The sequence below is a fragment of the Balearica regulorum genome, chromosome 1 (genome assembly GCF_011004875.1).
Source record: "Balearica regulorum gibbericeps isolate bBalReg1 chromosome 1, bBalReg1.pri, whole genome shotgun sequence".
Taxonomy (NCBI): domain Eukaryota; kingdom Metazoa; phylum Chordata; class Aves; order Gruiformes; family Gruidae; genus Balearica; species Balearica regulorum.
Window position 1 is genome coordinate 203,669,319 of NC_046184.1, and position 19,112 is coordinate 203,688,430.

The 19,112-nt window shown below is 40.4% G+C and overlaps 1 protein-coding gene across 8 annotated transcripts in view; it reads right to left on the bottom strand.

Moving 5' to 3' along the window:
* Window positions 1-18,562, bottom strand: part of YAP1 (Yes1 associated transcriptional regulator) — a 92,405-nt gene extending 73,843 nt beyond the window's left edge. For 2 of the 8 annotated variants that reach the window (XM_075742329.1, XM_075742330.1), the window contains exons 1-2: window positions 17,922-18,555; window positions 14,797-15,044 (exon numbers count right to left, since the gene is read on the bottom strand). In XM_075742329.1, the coding sequence (XP_075598444.1) occupies window positions 14,797-15,044; window positions 17,922-18,245 (572 nt within the window). In that variant the 5' untranslated portion in view covers window positions 18,246-18,555. Of the gene's footprint in view, window positions 1-14,796; window positions 15,045-17,921 lie in introns of all 8 variants that reach the window. The other 6 variants (XM_075742332.1, XM_075742333.1, XM_075742334.1 and 3 more) reach the window with 6 other exon arrangements.
* Window positions 18,563-19,112: the final 550 nt, after the last annotated feature.

The following is a 19,112-nucleotide window of genomic DNA, read 5'->3' on the forward strand; positions in this document are numbered from 1 at the left end:
ACTGTTATACTGGCTTCAAAATTCCATTTGGTCTTCTAGGAAAGTATCAGTATAAATATGTAGGGATAAATAAATAAGTAAATTTAGTTTAAAATTTTGATTGCATCATTTACTACAGTTCTGATAAAAGTCACCAACACTGCACAAATTATTTTAAAAGCTCTAAGAACATAAAATATTTGTTTTATGATTATATTGAATAACCATACTAAAATCCATCAGCAATGCTTTACAGAGTAGTGGCTTGTTTTGACTAAAATGTAAAACTGGATTCCTCCGTCAGATGGAATGACTCCACATGTGTCTCTCTTTAATGGTATCACTGATTTAAGGCTTAATTTACTCTCATTCAGCATCTATCTCTACTTCCTCCTCTAAACAGCCACACCACAAACTGGATCAAAGAACTGATCCAGCTGAAAACAACATAATCGCAGAAAAAAATTAGTCTCTGGCTCACGACATAACTACACACATAACTATGTCAGCATAGCAACGGCTATGAAACTAGGAGAGGCTGCCTCAAACAAAGTCTACAAACAAAGCTTGCTTTCACTCTACAAACCAGCCTATGAACATCTTTAGCCTCATTACGCTCTGCTGTCTTCTCATGAGTTTCCTTATTCCCATCCCATGTGCCATGACAAGTTCTCCAACAACTCACTTGCAGGGAAAAATTAAGAACCAGAGTACGACCCAAAATAGACCAAGTACCACTGCTGATGAAATGATCCTATCAGTGTATAAATGTGGCTACCCTGCATTGTATGCCCACTACTGGAATCAGCTGTAAAACTTTAGAGCTGTGAGACTTTTTTTCAAAATCAATCTACATTAAAAATAAAAGACATACTTTCCCAATGGAAATATGCTTTTCCCTGTTCTATCTAGTTCTCTCATATCTGTTCTATCTTGTGCAGAAACCCATAATTACAGAACACAAAGAGTACAAATATGGAAGATGATTTCACAGACAAGCAGCAATTTCTTCTATTTTGAATAGGATTCCCTGCTATTATGACTTAACACACATACAGATCATTTAAGAAGCCATGACATGCGCTAGCATAAATGTGATTACTGTATTACACATCCAGTAAGCTGACAGAGCTTCAAGCAAGTTAAAAGGAATTGCATAAATATGATCATAATAGTAAGCAATAACCTAGAACTGATATACATCAACCAGGCATTCCAGGAAGACGAGTCCCTGTATGAATTACTCAATACTTATAAGACTGTAAAATACAGCACAGTCATTTGGACAACTTATTCGATGTAAGATGAGACACGGGATGTCAATACACACAACTATCTCATGCGTATGAAAAAGACTGAGCAAGTTTCTTAATTGCTCTTTTTTTTTTTTTTTCAATCCTAAGAAAATCGTACCTAAAGCATGCCATTTCACTTTTTGGCTAGCAGAGAAACTACAGCCTATTTTAAAAGTCTGCTCTGCTGCAGAGAGCCATCTTCTGAAGGGGCATATTAACAGGAGGAAGGGAGGCTGTGGGATCTCCATCCCTGGAGGTTTTTCACGCTTGGCTTAACAGTCACTTCTGACGGGATTTAGCTTCAGCAACATCCGTGCTTTGAGCAGAAGGTTGGATAGATGTCCAGCATTCACTAAATACTAGGTTGGCTAGATCGTAATAAAGACACTAACAGCTGTGTTTGAGAACTTTGAAAAGAAAAACACATCTATATCACCTGGTAAATTCATGGCTCTGAATCTTCCAGTCAGCTTAAGATCCTAACAGTCCTGAAGATCCTATGCAAAATTAATCAGCCTTTGCTGCTGGAAGAAGAAAGATTCCATCTGAACTGCTCAAGGTTTTTTTAAACTCAGACAATTGTCCCTTATTATCTGATTATTTACCAATTGCCACATTTGAAACAACATATTCAATATCACAAAATCAGTTACAGCTGGTTGAAAATCTTAAAAACCTCAAGAATTTGGACTACGAAATACTTTTCTTTTGGTTACTGAACTGTTGCGATATATAGACATACTGCACAACACAAAAATATGGTATAAGCATCTGGTACTGAGATAGTAGGAAGTAAGGCATGGTATTGACAGAAGCAATTTTGTAACTAAACTTATAAGTAGAATATGAAATGACAATTCCCAAACAAGGTTGAAATCAATATTCTTTCAGCATTGCTGGAACCAAGTATATGAAGAAACATAACCTGTCTTCAAAATACCTTGGCATTGCTTACTTCTCTGATGACACATCCATTCAATTAAAAACCTACATGCATGTGTAGTATCACCCACAGGACAAGATATTTTATTCAAGAAATAAATCTCACTTGGATTTTTTTTTTTTAATGACATACACAAGCATCATTTTATCCTGCCAGCATACTTCCATTTTGTTGGAGCAGCTCCCAGACATAAGCCGGAAGCAAGTGCAAGTGACCTTTCCCTTCCAAGATGAATGCACCAACAGAAGTATTTTCATCCCAAAGTTCATACAAGAGACTCAACTTCTGGAGACACAGTAATCATAGCAGGCATTAAGTTCCAGAAACTGATGACTAGAAGACCTGATTAGGAACAGGAGCTACAGGATAAGGTCCTGATATGACATGAACAAACAATTACCAGTAAGAAAAAAACCAGGAGGTAGGAATCAGCAGCTTCTGCAACTGAAATAAGCCTCTGGTCAACATCCACAGGGGCCTATACACTACGATCTATGCAAAAGAAGAGCAGCACAACAAAGTTTCCCAATGACACAAATTTACCCTTGGTCAACTGCTAAATGCAAAGAACTGCAAAAAGAAAAGTATATAGTGAAAGGGCAAATAGCAGAAGGAATACATTGAATTTTTTTTATTTTATTTTATTTAGATGAAAGGTTCAGAATGGTGTTGTAGTAAAACATTCTAAACCTTTCATCTGAAAAATAACAAAAATTGGAAAAGGCTTACAGAAGAGCTGCAGGGATCACTGAAAAAAGTTTCTATCCCAGGAAGACCCAGCAGGTTAGGGCTCTTCAAATTTCAAGAGAGGTAATTTCCAGAGGAAATGGTATCAAACTTGAGCAGAACAAATATGCATCAACTGTTCATTGTCACTTCCAAAATAAGAACTGGACACCACTGAATGAAGCTGATGGGAGCCAAGCTTAAAACAGAATGAGGCATTTCTTCGTGCAGTGGACAGACAACCAGCAAGACTCCTTGCCAAAGCATGCAGCAGATGCTAAAAGTTTCTGTGGCCTCAAGAAGAGACAGCACAAGCCTTGGAGGACAGTTGGAAGCTGGGAGAGTTCTCAGAGAGAGTATCACACGTGCTTGCCCTGTTCTTAGTCCTTCTAAGAAATTTGCTCATGACCACCACTGACAAGATACTGATCTGGACAGGCACTTGGTTTGAATCAATATAAACAGTTTAAACAGATGCTGCTAAGAAGCTCTCTTACAAGAGCAAAGCTGGCAGGGCCCAGCACTTGCTAGGTTTTAAAACTGAACATCGTACCAAGAACAGCAGATGAAAACTTAGGGAGAACAGTATAGCTACTTCTACTGCCTCTCTACTGCCAGTATTCCTATTTTTTACTTACACTTTAGCCACACATCATCATCTGAATTTTTTCCTTCACCTAATCATTATAAGTACAGTTTAGATATATTACACAAAAAGATACCTATATGAAACAACACAACATTATCATCTGATTACACAGTTCAGCCTTGCTATGTCCATCAAAAGCCAAATATTGGCTCTGTATGATCCACTAGAAGGGTAACAGCTAGGAAATCCTCAGCTCACCTAAAATGCTAGGCAGGACCATGAGCTAAACAGCCTAATAGCTTTGACAAAGAAATGCTTGGGTTTTTTACTTCAGCAGAAATATTGCCTCAAACAGTATTCAAGTGATGTACTAACCTAAATGAAAAGCTGCTAGTCCTAATGAAGTGAGAACGACAAGACTGTTTTATGAAGCACAATGCAACAGCACCAGTTGCTGCTGCACTGGAGTCTGCATATCTTCATTTAATAAAACTTCTTCTTTTTGGACTCATCAGTTTGATAAAGAAATTGCTTCCAAGAATTTGCATCTTATTGATTTTTCTGCAGCTTGTAAGACAGACGAACAATTTTTTAGCTGGAAGTCAATAACTGAACAGCATCCTATACAATAAAAGAACATGTGCATCTACTCCTTTTGCAGAGGGTGTATTTTGCAGTTTGACTAAATGAAGAGAGACAGAGTACATGCATATCTACCCACATGTGGTAGGTGGGGCTGGAATATTTTAATCAACGGTGGGTATGTAACAATGGTTAGTATTGTAAGCTCTTGAAACTTCCTATCACAACTGCAGGTAAGAGTAATAACGATCAAATATAATTATCTGTAGAAATTGGACAGAAGCTAGTTAGTTAGTTATGCAGTAAAAGCATCATGCATTAGGAAAATTGTAGTGTGCTTATATGTTTCATATAAAGAATTTTTCAAAGTTATAGGCAAATTATGTACAGGTCCTGGCACACCAGAATCTCCTGTATTCCAAATAAATTCCATACAAACAAACTTGTTCTGCATGTACAAAACAAGAGCTCAATGGCTTCTTGTGAGGGTAAGAGACTTCTTCCCACAAATTTATTTACATAAAAATCATCCATTACAAAAGCCAGTAATTCACACTTTATTGCAATTCCCTCAACTATTTGGTAAGTTAGCTGTTACCTTGGCTTAGAAAGCACTTAAAATCCTCCCCCTTCAGTTTCACAGAGCAAGTATTTGAGGCCATTTTAAAAGGGCAAATCTTGGCACAGACCAGGGTCTACACTCCTACTCCAACAGGATTGCAGAGTGGAGGAATCAATTAAAGTTCACACGCAATCTCTGTGCTGCTCACCATCACCGCATAAACAGGATTCAAATTGCAGCCCTGAGCAAAAGCCACACAAATAGTTGCACCAGAAGAAAAAAAAAAGGTCCCCCTTCTGCTTCCCCCCCTCCCTATTCCAATGCAACCTTAAAACCAGAAGTTGGACAATGGGTACTACAACTATGAAACTGCATTAAAATTCATTTTTCCTGGAGACTTTACCACATACAACTGACATTTTATTCATTAAGAAAACAATGAACTGTCCAAGTTCATCAACAAATCTCTATAATACAAAGCTGATCATGTCAAGACCCATCTAACACTGATAAAAAATGGGCACAAATTTGAATTGCAAACTATTTTTTAAAAGAATATAATTAAGACTTCCTTTGACCTTGTTAATAGGGATAGTAAATGTTAGTTCTTAATGAACTGTTTATGCTAAGGTCTGTTTCACATTTTCTCTTCCTTATGCCTAGCCAGTGACTCTATTATCAGGATATTGTGAAATATCCAATAGATTTTTTCCAGTTATTAGTCATTACGGTTTAAAAAAAAAAAAAAACCCACCAAAAAAAACCCCTAACAACTAAACAAAAGCCCACAAGCATACAGATTATAACAGTATCCTCTGTTACCTAGTAATTATTTGGTCCCAATATCTTGGGCCTGCTTTAGGATAGTTTCAGAATAAGATTCCCATAAAAAGTGAAAGCCTGAAAGACCAGTTAGAAAAGGGAACACTTACTTCAGTCCATATGTTAAACTTGTCTAGCTAGTGAGTTTAAGTGACATACACAGATGGAAATTAAGTGTGCATGTGTTCAGGGACAGACGGTAGGAAAATGAAATATGGCTCTACATTGATGATAAATATGTACAATTATGTCAAGAGCAGCGTAACAAAGCTATCAAAAATCTATCCATACATGAACTAGAACACAGGCAGTTTTAGCATAGTCAGGCTCATGCGTACAAAGCCCTGTAACCATGGAATGTGCTATTAACTGTTTTCACCGAAGACTGGAAGTATTTAAATTTTTTTATTGTTAAACAAGTGTAATTCATCCTGACTCAAACACCAGCACAGAAGTCAATGGACAGGTAAACTCCAATTAAAGTACAGTATGACTTTTTTTCCTACAAATATGTTTTTCATATATACATACAAAAATGGCCTATGAAGTTGGGCATAGAACATCCTTCCAAGTCCTTTCACCTTTTCTTTGTAACAGCCTTTTATATGTCAGATTACACCTTTTTAAGCATATCTCATTTTATACCCTTTGCTCATGGAAACATGGTTACTCTGACAATTACAAAGGTTTTGTAAATAAAAAAAAAAAAATCACCACCGAATTATGTGTGCATTGGATATTTAGGTCTACCAGCGATATTAACTATACCATCAGAACAGTCAGTAAATATGGAAAGAAATTTCTCTTTTACTCTATTTCTCACCATTCTAAAGAGACTATATAAATGTTGGAATTAAAGTAATTGCAGAGGACTTGCCAATCCAGCTTTTCAAATAGAAGAAAAACCCCAAAACTGAGAAGTGAAATCCTATTAGAAAATATGCCTGAGTTGCGTTTTTTCTCCTTTAGCCAAAAAAAAAAAACCCAACAAAATCCATTTTTGCCTATACAACCCATGCTTGTTTGCTTTCAGATAATGTTTTATTATGTCATAAATGTCTAATTTTACAACACATCCGGAAAAGGCAAAAAGTTTACTTAGCATTTCAGTTACAACACGTAATCAGAACGGGAAAGGCATTCTTAAAGCAGTAACACTATTTAAATAAACTTGTGTAGTGCAGACAGACTTCCAACAAAGCTCTCCATGAATCAGAACCTATTGGAGACAAACTAGCAATAGTAAATGACCTTTACTTGACTTTCCTATAAAACAGTTCAGCAGAAAAAAAAAAAATGGCTTCACAACCTCAATGTAATAATCAATAACTAAACTTAACCACTAACACTGATTTAAACAGCACGTCAGAGACTCAACAAAAGGGATCTGGTCTTTCACTATGACGGAGCAAAGTCTCATTAGTGAAATTAAAGCAAAGTCCAAGACTGTTTTCAAGACAGCTTTGTTTCCCTAGCAACTGGCATGACTGACACGCAGTATACTGGTAAAAGTCTTACTTTACAAGGCAGCTTTATATTATTAGCTTGACTTAAACAGCAATTTAGAAAACCTAGCTGTACTTGCCTGAAACACAGCCTGAAGTAACTTAGTTAAAAGCCAAATAAAACATCAGCAGAGTGAATCCCAGAAAACAAACTCCAAGAAGCACTTCAGGACGCCATGAAACAGCGACACAGCTTAGTGAAGCCTTTCAAAAACTCCTGTTCTCCAAATAAAACTTAAGTTTTATTTACCAAAAAATAGCAATTAGGTACCACTTTCATTATAAAGACACTTTTCCCCCATGCTCACATTCCTATTTAAATATTTAACAAAAAATATAGTTTATCTATGTGGTAAATTTCCCAATACAGTCTTACATCAAAATGAGTTTTAGCAAGGTGTTTGTGAGAGCATGTCCTGCCATTACATGGCATTTATCTGTTAACATTCCAATACACAGCCTCCTCCCAAGAATTTTGTTTCACATTATGCTAACCCCCAGGCTGTCAAATTTCCCCTACAGACAATTCTGTCTTTCTCTTGGGTCAACTCCATGGTATCCTGACCACGTCCTAGGGGCACCTGCCAAACGACTGCTACTCATAGAAATCTCCTGTAAATTTCCTGCATTCAGCCAAGTGAAATTTTCTTTAGAATTTACAAGAGAAACTGAGACATTTAAATATTAGGGTTTACATAATCATGCACAGCTTGGTGGGAGGACCACAACGACACCTTAAAAGAGGGAACAATGTTTACATAAATAGTGAAAGACTGAGTTCCACCATTAATGAGTTTTACTGCATATGTATGTTTGGCTTATACAAACAGTAAATGCAACTATGTTGGAATTTATAAAAATACAAGGATACAAAGTTAATAGTAGAACTGAGGAGCTATCAGTTTCAAAAGGTTAAACTAAATCTAATTACATCATCTGAATTTGTTCCCAGCTATGAAGATAAACACATGCAGTGTCTGGCCACATATAAAAAGAAGAGAAACATCTCTAGTTTTGGCTGACATCTCTCTATAGCTCTCAACCTCACTTTTGGTTGTTTTTTTTTTCTTTGGTTGGTTACAGTATGTCTAGTCTTAATCCAGACCCTGAAAAAAATTGCTTGTAGTTAATATCAGACTAGTTTTAACAGTTAATCTTGTATCTCAACTTTGAGTAACTTATCTTGCTCTCCTGTGTGCATCCAGTAACTGTTTATGTCCGATATGTGAAAATGTTTCTTTACGAGCAAACTAAGAACTCTGCTTTAATTTTACATGTGACCCAATTTAGGTCCCGCAGTTAAATATTTCAGCATTCCCAGTGCTAATAAGTTAGTTTTTCTGAAAGTCTATTGTAAAAATGGATAAAGTAAGTGAAAAATCCACTTTGTTTGCTCTGTCAGCTTTTAAAAATTTGCAGCTGTTGTGCCACAATTGCAGAGGGAAACTGAGCAAACTATAAATGGAGGTTTTATATTTGGAATTTTAAAAAGTACTGACTTTTTTATTTCCATTTCCAGAAGAGGAAAGAGAGTAAGAGACGAATCTTGTAAAAGTAGGTATGATTTTACCCACATACACCACTGATCAGTTCAATTGCATTTACCCATTACAAGTATTTTTTTGCAAAAACTCATCGGGTAGTGCCTGTCTTGCTTTCATGGGAACTTTCAAATTAATATTATCTTATTATTTTACTGCTTTCTATCGAACAGGAATTTCCATGATGTGACTGATGGGTTACAGACTACCCCATGCTACAAACCAGATGACTACTAAAAAAACCACAACTATAATTCTTTGCCATCTTCAACATACAGAAGAAAGTCAAAACCATAAGAGAGTCCAGAAGACATCATCTTGATTTGTGTCAAATTCTTGTTTGTCTTTACAAGAGGTCAAGACCTGAGAAAATAGAAGTGGTTCCATAGCGGTGTAGTTGCTCCCACAGAGCTTGATGCTACTACTTCTAACCAGATACAACATGACAAAATCTTTAATAAGCAAAATTGCAGAAGCATCTTTTTTAAACATTACACTCTGATTAAATCTGTATCAGAAGCCTCTTCTTATTACTGATCAGAGAGACTCTAAGAGTTCTCATTATAAAAGACTAGTTAATAAAGATCTCAGTCACAATCACAATTTTCAACATAATACAAAGTTTTCAGACCACAGTAAGATAAAACTGATCTCAAATTTGATTCAGGAGACAGGAAAGCATTGCTATAAAACAGTATTAGGTGTTTAAGGCATATAAACCAAAACTACACGAGTGTTCTCAACAGCTAAATCAGAAGTAATTTTGACCAATTACATAAGGGAAGTTGAAAGGTTTACTTTTATATGTTTGCTACTTAAATATATTTTTCTTCCTTAATGAACGTTGCATTAATACAACCTTATTATTTTTTTTGAGTATGCAATTGCCATCTCTTCGTTGCATGTATATTCATATCCTATTTAGATTTGTAAGAATTATATTCACATTATGTTTTCTACATCTGGTGCATACCTCCCTACAATATTAGAAGCTCGCAGTAAAGGTTTAATCCAGTGCTTTTTAGAGTATACGGAAAGATATCAATAGGCACCAAATCAGACACTATAAAGCACAAAGATTATTTTTATGATAGATATATTGAAAGGCAAAGCCTGTGGGAGGAAGAAAGGTACAGATCAACAGCCGATCTAAAAAAAAAAAAGAAAATCCTCAGACATGATTTAGTTATTAACTTACAACTAGTTGCCACAGATCCTATTTTTTCCCCAGTTCTATTTTAATCTGAAGATAATAAATGCCAATATGCTTATAAATAAAAAGAAAATGCATTAGTGAAAGCCACAGGGTATGTTTTTGGGTTACCTGAAATCACATCTATTAAACTGTTTTTGGAATAGTCTTATAAAAATCACCTTCTACGGCAGGGTATTGAATGCATGGATATCATTGTTTGCAACTTCTCTTAAGCAAAACAAAACTAAACACAAGAAAAGCACCATGTGCCATCGCTTTCACTGATGCTCACCCACTAAGCTGGCTGAATTCAGAGAGCTGAGGATGTACTTTCAATCCTCCTCCCCGCTCAGTCTCAGTGCTAACACAAATAAGGCAGCTTTGCACCCTTATTCTTCCTCCGCCCTTTTAAAGACACAGAAATCTTTAGTACAACTGCAAATCAAAAAGTTTGTATCATTGTTTTTTCCCAGGACTGCAAGTAAGAGGTAGAAGGAAAGATACACGCTTAGTACTATGACTGTCTTCCAAGTCAAAAAAAATCTTAAGTTGACGTCACAGCATGTTTTACTCTAGAAGTGTTTTAACAAATACTTCTTTCCTCCAGCTATGTTCTGAAATTGACAGTGCCCATTTTCCCCTGCACAAATTTCATTGCTTTTTTCTTTTGTCAATCTTATATTTTCATAAACACTCAGAAATCATCAATATAAAATTGAAATTAATTAGACGTATTACAAAGTTTAGCAATCAGAAAAATCTTCAACTGCTTTTTAGTATAAAAAGCATGGAAAAGTGGACAAACCCATCAAAAGCAGTGGTTGCAGTTTTGGTTTCCAACAATACAGCTCTTTAAATGATAAACTAGCCTGAACTATAGAACCATAAACACAAGAACTCACACTAACTGATGATTCTGAATATGCATTTCCTCAGTAAATTAAGGTATTCAATCAAATATGCAACTGTGGCAACAGATTTTCCAATAAACATCATCTACCCTGGAAGTCCCTAAGACTAAGAGTACTTTGGCATGGTGGGGAAGAGAGAAGAAGGAGGGGAACAGATGACATTGGTGTAGTGAGTGGTTCCAGTCAGGAGTAAAAATAGGATGCAAGAGAAATTTTAACAGTGCTACTGGATATTCTTCACGTGCGACATAAGGAAAAAAAAAAAGCATAGCAACAAAATTCCCCGTTATTTTAAAATTATTTGGTTTCGTAACATCCAAAGCCATACTGCTGTATAGAGCACATAAGAAATGTGTAACACCAATCCATTTTTAAGGTTTTGGCCAGATGGGTAAACACCTCAAACACACCCACAGATACTGATGAAAACCACCTTGGCCTCCTTCAGGAAGTCATTCAACACTTCCCAGAAAAAAATAGGAAGTTGTTGATAAACTGCTTGCAAGAACTACTTCCTGTAGAAAAAATAATTGCTAGACTTGTTTGCTAGACAATCAGTTAACTTTTCCTCACACTACAAAATGAGAAGGAGCATTACACAAGCTTTGTAAAAATTAAAAGAATAACGCTAAGTTAAAATGATATGAGAGTAATTCTAAAATTGAGCAAAACTTATTTTTTCTTCCTGCAAGCTGTTGTCTGCTACTCCCATGGCATATTATCTTTTGCCTAGAGAGCGATCCCCTATCTTTCTCCATAGTTCACTGAAATGTCAGCCAGCAGCTGGCTAACAGGAAGCGGTTAAAAAGCAATGCAGTTGACATCGCCACACAAACCAAGAGTCTTTTTCACTCCATGTTTAAGAATGGACTAAAGTGTACCGCACAGCAATGCTGAGATGACTCAGATATGACCACTTATTAACCAGGCAAGTCTTAACTTCTGAGTTCTATTTAAGTAGCAGTTTCAGTAAAAAACAGAATTAGTTTTACCAGCTGTATAGCGAGCGTGTCTTAACTCACTGGTCAAAATCATCTGCATTTTCACTAATGGAAAATTATACTTGGGAGTCCTACTCATAACAGTGAGATGAACGCTAATGAGCAGAATTCTGGCAAATCATATGTTGGGCATTCATACATAAAGGGGTCTATCTATCTAGACGGCAGACTGATTTACAAGAGCAGTTCTGGTTCAGATCTTACACTACCACTCTCACCTGCCTTTAATATGTACAGATACGTGTAGTGTGTATATAAAATATCAGGCCAAATAACTCTGTGCATATATCTATACATACAGACAAACATTTTCTCTCCTATACACGCTATTTTCATTTCTTTGTACAAACTACTACACTTGCAGTGCTTGACCCATTGATTAGTGGAAGTGACTATATTCCAGACTGTATCAAGTATGATACTCAATTTTATATTATTCTGTTTGCACTGTAGTATATTATGATAACTATAACCATAAGGCTTACTGACATCTGGAAAAAATCTAATATTGTTACCTATCCTGCAAAGATCCTTCTAGAGCCTGATTACCAAACTGTTCATGGAGCGGCTACAGAACAGAGCAAATGGAAACATAGAGCAATGCAGCCAATCCAACAGAAAAGCTGAATACTTGGAAGAGACACCAAAAATCTGCATATGGTAGAAGGAACCACGTTAAATGTATTTAGTATGAGGAATCTCAGTACTCACGCTTCGAGCAAATGTTGAAGGTCTAACTAGACAAGATGTGAGTTTTAACAGGGCTTGTTGGTACAAAACAGAACTTAGTACTCAACACTGAAAAAAACTTCCGAAATACAAACCTGCTACTCAAAAATAATTCTTACATTTCTTTGGATTTCCTGAACATACAAAGCAAACATTTTGCTGGTACTTGAAATGTTTTTTACAAGTCTTCATGAACTCAAATGAAGCTGGTGAATCTCACCTGCAGAAAGTATTAAACCATCTTTTAGGAACAACAAATGTTCTTCAAGTGTGAACAGAGCCTTCAGAACTGTCCTCATTAGACTCTCCCATACCACAGCATCACCCAAGGAAAGCCAAAAGAAAACAGCCCATTAAGCTGTTTAAAATCTCCCAAGGTCAGCATGTGACCCAGCAGGGAGAGGTTCAAAAAGTACAGCCTTTATTTTTCTTCCTAACAACCTGGTTTGTTTCCACTCCTTTCCCCTTCAAGACACATCCTTCACAGCTAGCAGCTCTTTCAATCATTTACTTTGGATGTCTGCTTGAGAACAAACGATCTTGCTCATGCAGATGAGTTTGCCAGACTTGTGTGTACTTTCCAGTCTCAGGCTCTTTATTGTTCTTGCTGAAACCTGACTCTTTGAAATGGATACCAGGACACTAAGAAAGGACAAAAAAAACAAAAAACAACAAAAAACCCCACAAAAAACTTGCAGAAAAAAAGGAAAAGATTTTTTTTGTGGTAATAATGAAACTGCAGAAAAGCTTTCCAAGAACGTATCTTTCACTCTGATTTCACCTGAATGAGCATAATTTTAAAAATTGATTAAAAGAGCATGAAGGCTCTTAAAACTGTTCTACTTTCTGTAAAATTGACAGTGTTATCAAAAACAAACACTTGTGACAGTAAAACTTAAAATTCAAATACCTATTTTTCATGCTTTATAAGCTGCTCCTTAGGAACTCTCACTAGGGCGGTCAAAACAAAGTTTGCTTTTCATTTCAAAACTCAGTCTGTGCTTTTCTCAAGGTCCAATGAGCTACAGTTCTCAAATGGCATAAACTTACACAGTTAAAAAAAATAAATCTATTTGTGCCCACTGAAGAGTTCACATTCTAGAATACGCTACTTTGTTAAACTTCACCAAAGAAAATATCACATCTTCAAGATCTATAACTAATGCTCAGTTTCGCATTCCTAATATAGAATGATTGTTTTCAAAAAGTAACCTTCAGGCTCCAATAATGTCAGACAACTGCTGTAACCGCTCTTCGGTTAAAAAAAGTCATAATAATTTCTCTGTATGCAAACACCATCGCTATAGGAACAAGAAACAGTTTTAAGAAGTTCTGCCAGTTCCATTTTCACTGCAGACAATGTAAATTTGTTTTTGAAGCTACAAACTCAAGTATTTTAATCAAACACACATATTAATGACAATGTTTTAGCAAGAAAGGTAGGGATAAAGATGTTTTTCTTGGCTGAAACAAGTTTTACATAAATGGCACACTGTGCTGCCCCTCCCCTCTCCCAGCCCTGAAAATGACATATAATGGGTTATTTAGAGACTTGCAGTTAAATAAAATGTTCAAAATATAGTCAAAATATTTGAGGGCCAATTATGTGTCTTGGTGGGCACACTTTCAGTAAGAAGGACAAGCTCCTGCTGTTTTAGAAAACTATGCAGCATAAAAGAAAATGTTCCCTGACGGACTAGGCATCAGATGGCTGGCAAGTGTAACCTCTTTTCAGTTATAGAGAAGGTGATACTAATTTCACTTTGTGAAAAAGCTACAGCTGTAGGAACATGAAAACGACGCTAGAAGTTCTGCAATTTCTCTTTCACTGCAGGGAAGGTAGATGCATTAAGAGCTACAGACCCAAATACTGCAATCAAACACATATATTAAATTTCCCCATGAGTAGAGAGTAGGTAAAAATATTTTGATTGCACAATTACACAATTGTCCTTATTCAAAAAATAAGAAGTCCTGATATAGTCTCACTACAATAGTTTCTAAACTCACTCTATATTTTTACATCTGTATCAAAAAAAATGAGGTAAAATGTATTTTGACCTGCATAAGAACTCTGGCAAGATTCACCAAATCCAAGAGTCACGCTGTTTAAAAATCACTATGCCCATTTCATTGATTTTCAGTGTACAAAATAATGGACAACATTCTTCAGCTAAGAATAGTATAGGATAAATACTCACAGAGTGCCATACAGTTTTCTCTCAGTAGAGAGTTGATACGGGATAAATACTGAAGTGGTAGGATCTCCTACTTAAAAACAGAGGCATAGTTTTTTAAAGTATGTATTTTAAACACAATGAAATTTACTAAAATTCAAAGACTGTAAAAAACCAACCAACCAAAATCCAACAAAAAATGCCAGAGATACAGCTAACTGAAAACAAGTTTTACTTACTTAAGAAAGTATCTCTGTCCAGATGGTGTCTTAGCCATCTCCCAACCTGGTGGCAAAGGTACATCATCAGGGATCTCAAATGAAGACTGGCGGAGATGTTGAGAAGATGGAGCTCCAGGTCCAGTCACTACTCCAGAGGGTGTAAGCGTCCCTGGAGAAACAGCTCCCAGCTGCAGTGATGCTGGAGAGGAATGAGCTCGGACATGCTGAGGGGTCAGGGCGCCTGCTGTCCCTGCATCAGTGCTGGCCTGCCAGGAGCAAAATTATTCTCATTAAGATTCTTATATTTCAGCAGAAATGCAGCTGTCAGAAGACATTTCACTTTAAATGAATCTTTCAGAAGAAATTCAGAAGTTAGTCATTCTAAAGTTCTGCTTATTTTCCAGTTGTTACTGTTAAGAGAACCTCCAAGTAGGTAGGTTAATTAACATCACAAAACCCCTTGGGTAATTCAAGAAATATTAACTGTAAGTATGTGCTACATGCCTTTAGTTTTATTTTGAAAACTAAAGTTCTTACCCCTTGGTGCAGGGTTAAGAAAAAAACATGCCCGCAGTCAGCAGACCTCATACAGCATATTGCATGGATCGTTACGGGACTGCACCCACCCATTACCATCACACCCACTTTCTGCTGGAGGAGTTAATTTCCCACTCTCCTTTTGAAATGGGGGTGTGGGGGTGCAAAGATACCCACACATACACCCTCTGCAGGAGTTTAAATGATTACACAAGGAGAAAAGCAACAAAGAAATGCCAAATGACAGCAGTGAGTTCCAATGGAGCAAGACTCCTGAACTCAACCATAAAAAAAAATTCCTTTACAACAAGACTGAACACAAAATTTCCTAACCCACACACAACTGCACTTTAAGGGTATCAGAAGTTTCTAAGCAGTTTGTCCATGCTTTATCCAAAGCAAAGCTTCAGCAAACTGTTGAACCAGTCAATCAGAAGTGACTCACAAAACCATTCACCAGAGTTACCAGTCATAACCACATAGAACTTCTTTGCCAGTAGTAAATACGTGTCCAATGTGAAACAGAAAAAGCAGCTCTGAAAAATGAATTAAAGTAATATTGGCCTTTTTTTATATATTTACCAATTAATTTATTTTGTAGGTAGACCAGAACAACATGGACACCTGTAATAAGATGCATGTATCAGCCCTTGCCACACCTCTCTACACAAGGTATTGCACCATACACGAGGCCCCATTTATATACTCTTATGGAAACTGACAATTCTGTTTCAGTACATCTGTACGCAAGCACATGTGAAGTTTCATATATTAAATTGGAAATTAATTAGCTTAGATTTAGATTTGAACAAAATATGCAAGTTGCAAATCAACTGAATTTGAGGCATTTTAATTCTTCAGAAACGGGGAGAATTACAAAAACTTAAAGAACTTTTCTGTTAAACATAATATTTTTGTGGCACAACTAAACAAAAAGGAAAATGAAATTTCAAGTTTATGTTTTAGGAGCCATCGACAGGCACAAGGAAGGGTGACCCAACTAAATACGCATTACAGATGAAGAGCAACATACACAAGTAAGATTATGCTAAGCTTCAAAGTACAAATTGTATGAACATCACACACGTTAAGTGCATTTAAAATGCGATAGCTATTGAACAGCAGTTACCGTATTTAACAAGACAAAAACCAAGTGTTAGCTGAATGTATACCAGTTCACATTTGTGCACAATGGAACTGCGATAAGATTTGCACAACTTAGAAAAAACTAAACTTAATAACCTTATTCCTCGCTGGATTTCAGTATGTTATTAAAGGTCTGCAAGGCAGAAGCGAGTAAAAGTACAGAAGCAACTCAGCCCCACCCCTTTCTTTTCAGCCTTGCAATATATGAAGGCCAGACTGATTTTTCGAGTATTTGGAAAATGAATTAACTCCTCGGCTGCAAGAGTACGTGCCAAGGTTCAGCCTGGAGTGAACTTCTGAAGCCAAGTTATAAATCCTTCAAAACAGAAGTTTAATAATGGAAATGTTGACAGACCCTTAACAACAGGAGTACCAGGCACCAGTACACAGAGCAAGTTTCACTCCTACTGGCTACACAGATAAAGTGACAATAGCCAATAATAAAACTCATTTTATAGCTTAGCAACAAAGTTCATTACTTAATAAAACACTCGAGCAGGCACAGCCTCCTTCCAAAAAGTTGGTAACAGCAGCCTAAACATTAACTTTCAGTCATATTTGCACCAACACTTAGGTCTTGGCACAAAAGTCGCTCTGCTTAAAGACCAAAGGCTCCCGGAGGCCGAGCGCCGGCCCTGCCCCGCATCCCCTGGGCCGGCACCGCCGGGGCCCCCGCAGCCCCCGGCTTCACAGTTTAAAGCCCTGGGCTCCCGCCCAGGCTTAACCAGGCGGTTAACTCGGCGGACCCTCGACGCCGTCAGACCTGAAGGGCGGCTCGGGAATTAACTTCTGAAGTGTGTGGGGGGGCGTTAATCCTACTCAACCCTGCGCAGAGATGAAATGGTGGAAGAGCTACATCCATGTTGTCTGACGGGGGGAAGCCTGGCACTACCTCGTTACCCCCCTCAACAGACGGGCAGCGCCACGACGTAGGAGGATTAGACCTCAAAGCGAAATCCTGCCCGTCTTCCACGCAAAGCGTTTTCACATAAGTTTTAGGGGCTCCCCCCACTGCCGCCTTCCCGGCGAGGCCGAGAAATCGGCGGCGGGTCTCGCCAAGGAGCGGATGTGGAGTCCGAGGCCCCGCCGGAGACCGGGCCGGAGCCAAGGGCCTGCCTCCCGCCCTCCCGCCGGCTCCCCTCAGCGCCCTGAGGCGAGGGAGAGGGGCCGTGCGGCGCCCGCGCCCCTGGGGAAGAACAACTAACTAAAGGGGGGGGAGGAGGAGGAAGAGCGAGGAGCAAAGCGAGGGAGGAAGAAAAGTAGCGAACAGCCCAGCCGCCCCGGCCCGGCGCCCCCAGCCCCGCTCAGCCCCGTGGAGGGCGGATTCCCGCCCCGGCCCCCTCCCCCACACACCTCCCCCGGGAGGAGCTCGGCGGCGGCGAGGGAGGGGGAGCGGGAGCGCACGGCCGGGCCGGGCCGCCCCCCGCCCGCCCGCGACGCGGCCGCCCCCTCCCCCTCACCTGGCGGGAGTGGGCCTTGGGCTCGGGCGGCTTGAAGAAGGAGTCGGGCAGCTTCCGAAGCCGCATAGGCAGCGTGTGCGGCACGTTGGCGCCCTTGGGGTTCATCACGGCGTTGAACAGCGCCTCCAAGTCGGTCTCCGAGTCGCCCCGCACATGGACGATCTGGTGCCCTGCCGGAGGGGGCCCTGCGCCCGGGGGCTGCGCCGCGCCGGCCGGGGCCCCCGACACCGCGCCCGGGGGCTGCGGCGGCGGCGGCTGCTGCTGCGAGGCCGGGGGCTGCGCTGCCTGCGGCGGCTGCTGCGGTTGAGGCTGCCCAGGATCCATGGCTCCGTCGGGATCCCCCGGCGCTTCCCTGGCGGGGCTCGGCGACTCAGAGCCCAGATTCCCAGCCCCGCATGCCCCGCTCGCTGGGCCGCGGCTCGTCCTGCTGTCGCCGGTGCTTCTCACCCCTCGACAGGGAAACCGACCCGGCCGCAGCAACTGGCAAAACAACTCTGATCGTGCGGCGCTTCCCGAGCCCGGCCCAGCCCGGCCGGCGCCTCTGTCCCGGCGGCGGAAACTAACTCACACAACACACCAAACAAAAGTTGGGAGTTACGCCCGCCCGAATCACTCTCCGCCGCCGGCTCCGCCCCTCCTGAGCCCGCCCGCACCGTATCTGACCGAGGCAGCCTGAGCCGCGCAGCCCTCTTGCGCGGGCCCGCCCGCACCGCCTCCTGCTCGGGGGGCGCCCGGCGCGGGGGCCGCTGGCTGGCCCCCCCAGACCCCCCACCGCGCCTGGCCCGCGGTCGCCTCACGCCTCGGCTCGCCCGCCGCCTCGCTACCCCTCCTTGCGCGTCCGCACTTCTCCCGGCTCCGGCCGCCCGCCCGCCCTAGGCTGCCGTGGAGTTGTGCCGCCAACCAGAACTTTTTCTTTTCCTCCCCGAACTTCTATCCCAACTTCCAGGCGGCCGCTCGGCAAGGGGATGGGGGCCGGGCTCCCTTCCCCCGCCGGAGACCCGCCGCGGGGCCGGGGGTGCGCCCACACACGCGTCCCGCCCGCGGGGCGTGAAGGGGAGCTCGGCCCGGGACCCCCCTCTGGCCAGCCCCTCCCGCAGCGAGGGCAGCCGCGGGGCTGAGGCGGCGGGGCCCGGCCCTTCTCGGGGTGAGGAGGCGGCCGGGCCGGGCCCGGCCTTCCGGCCCGCAGCCCTC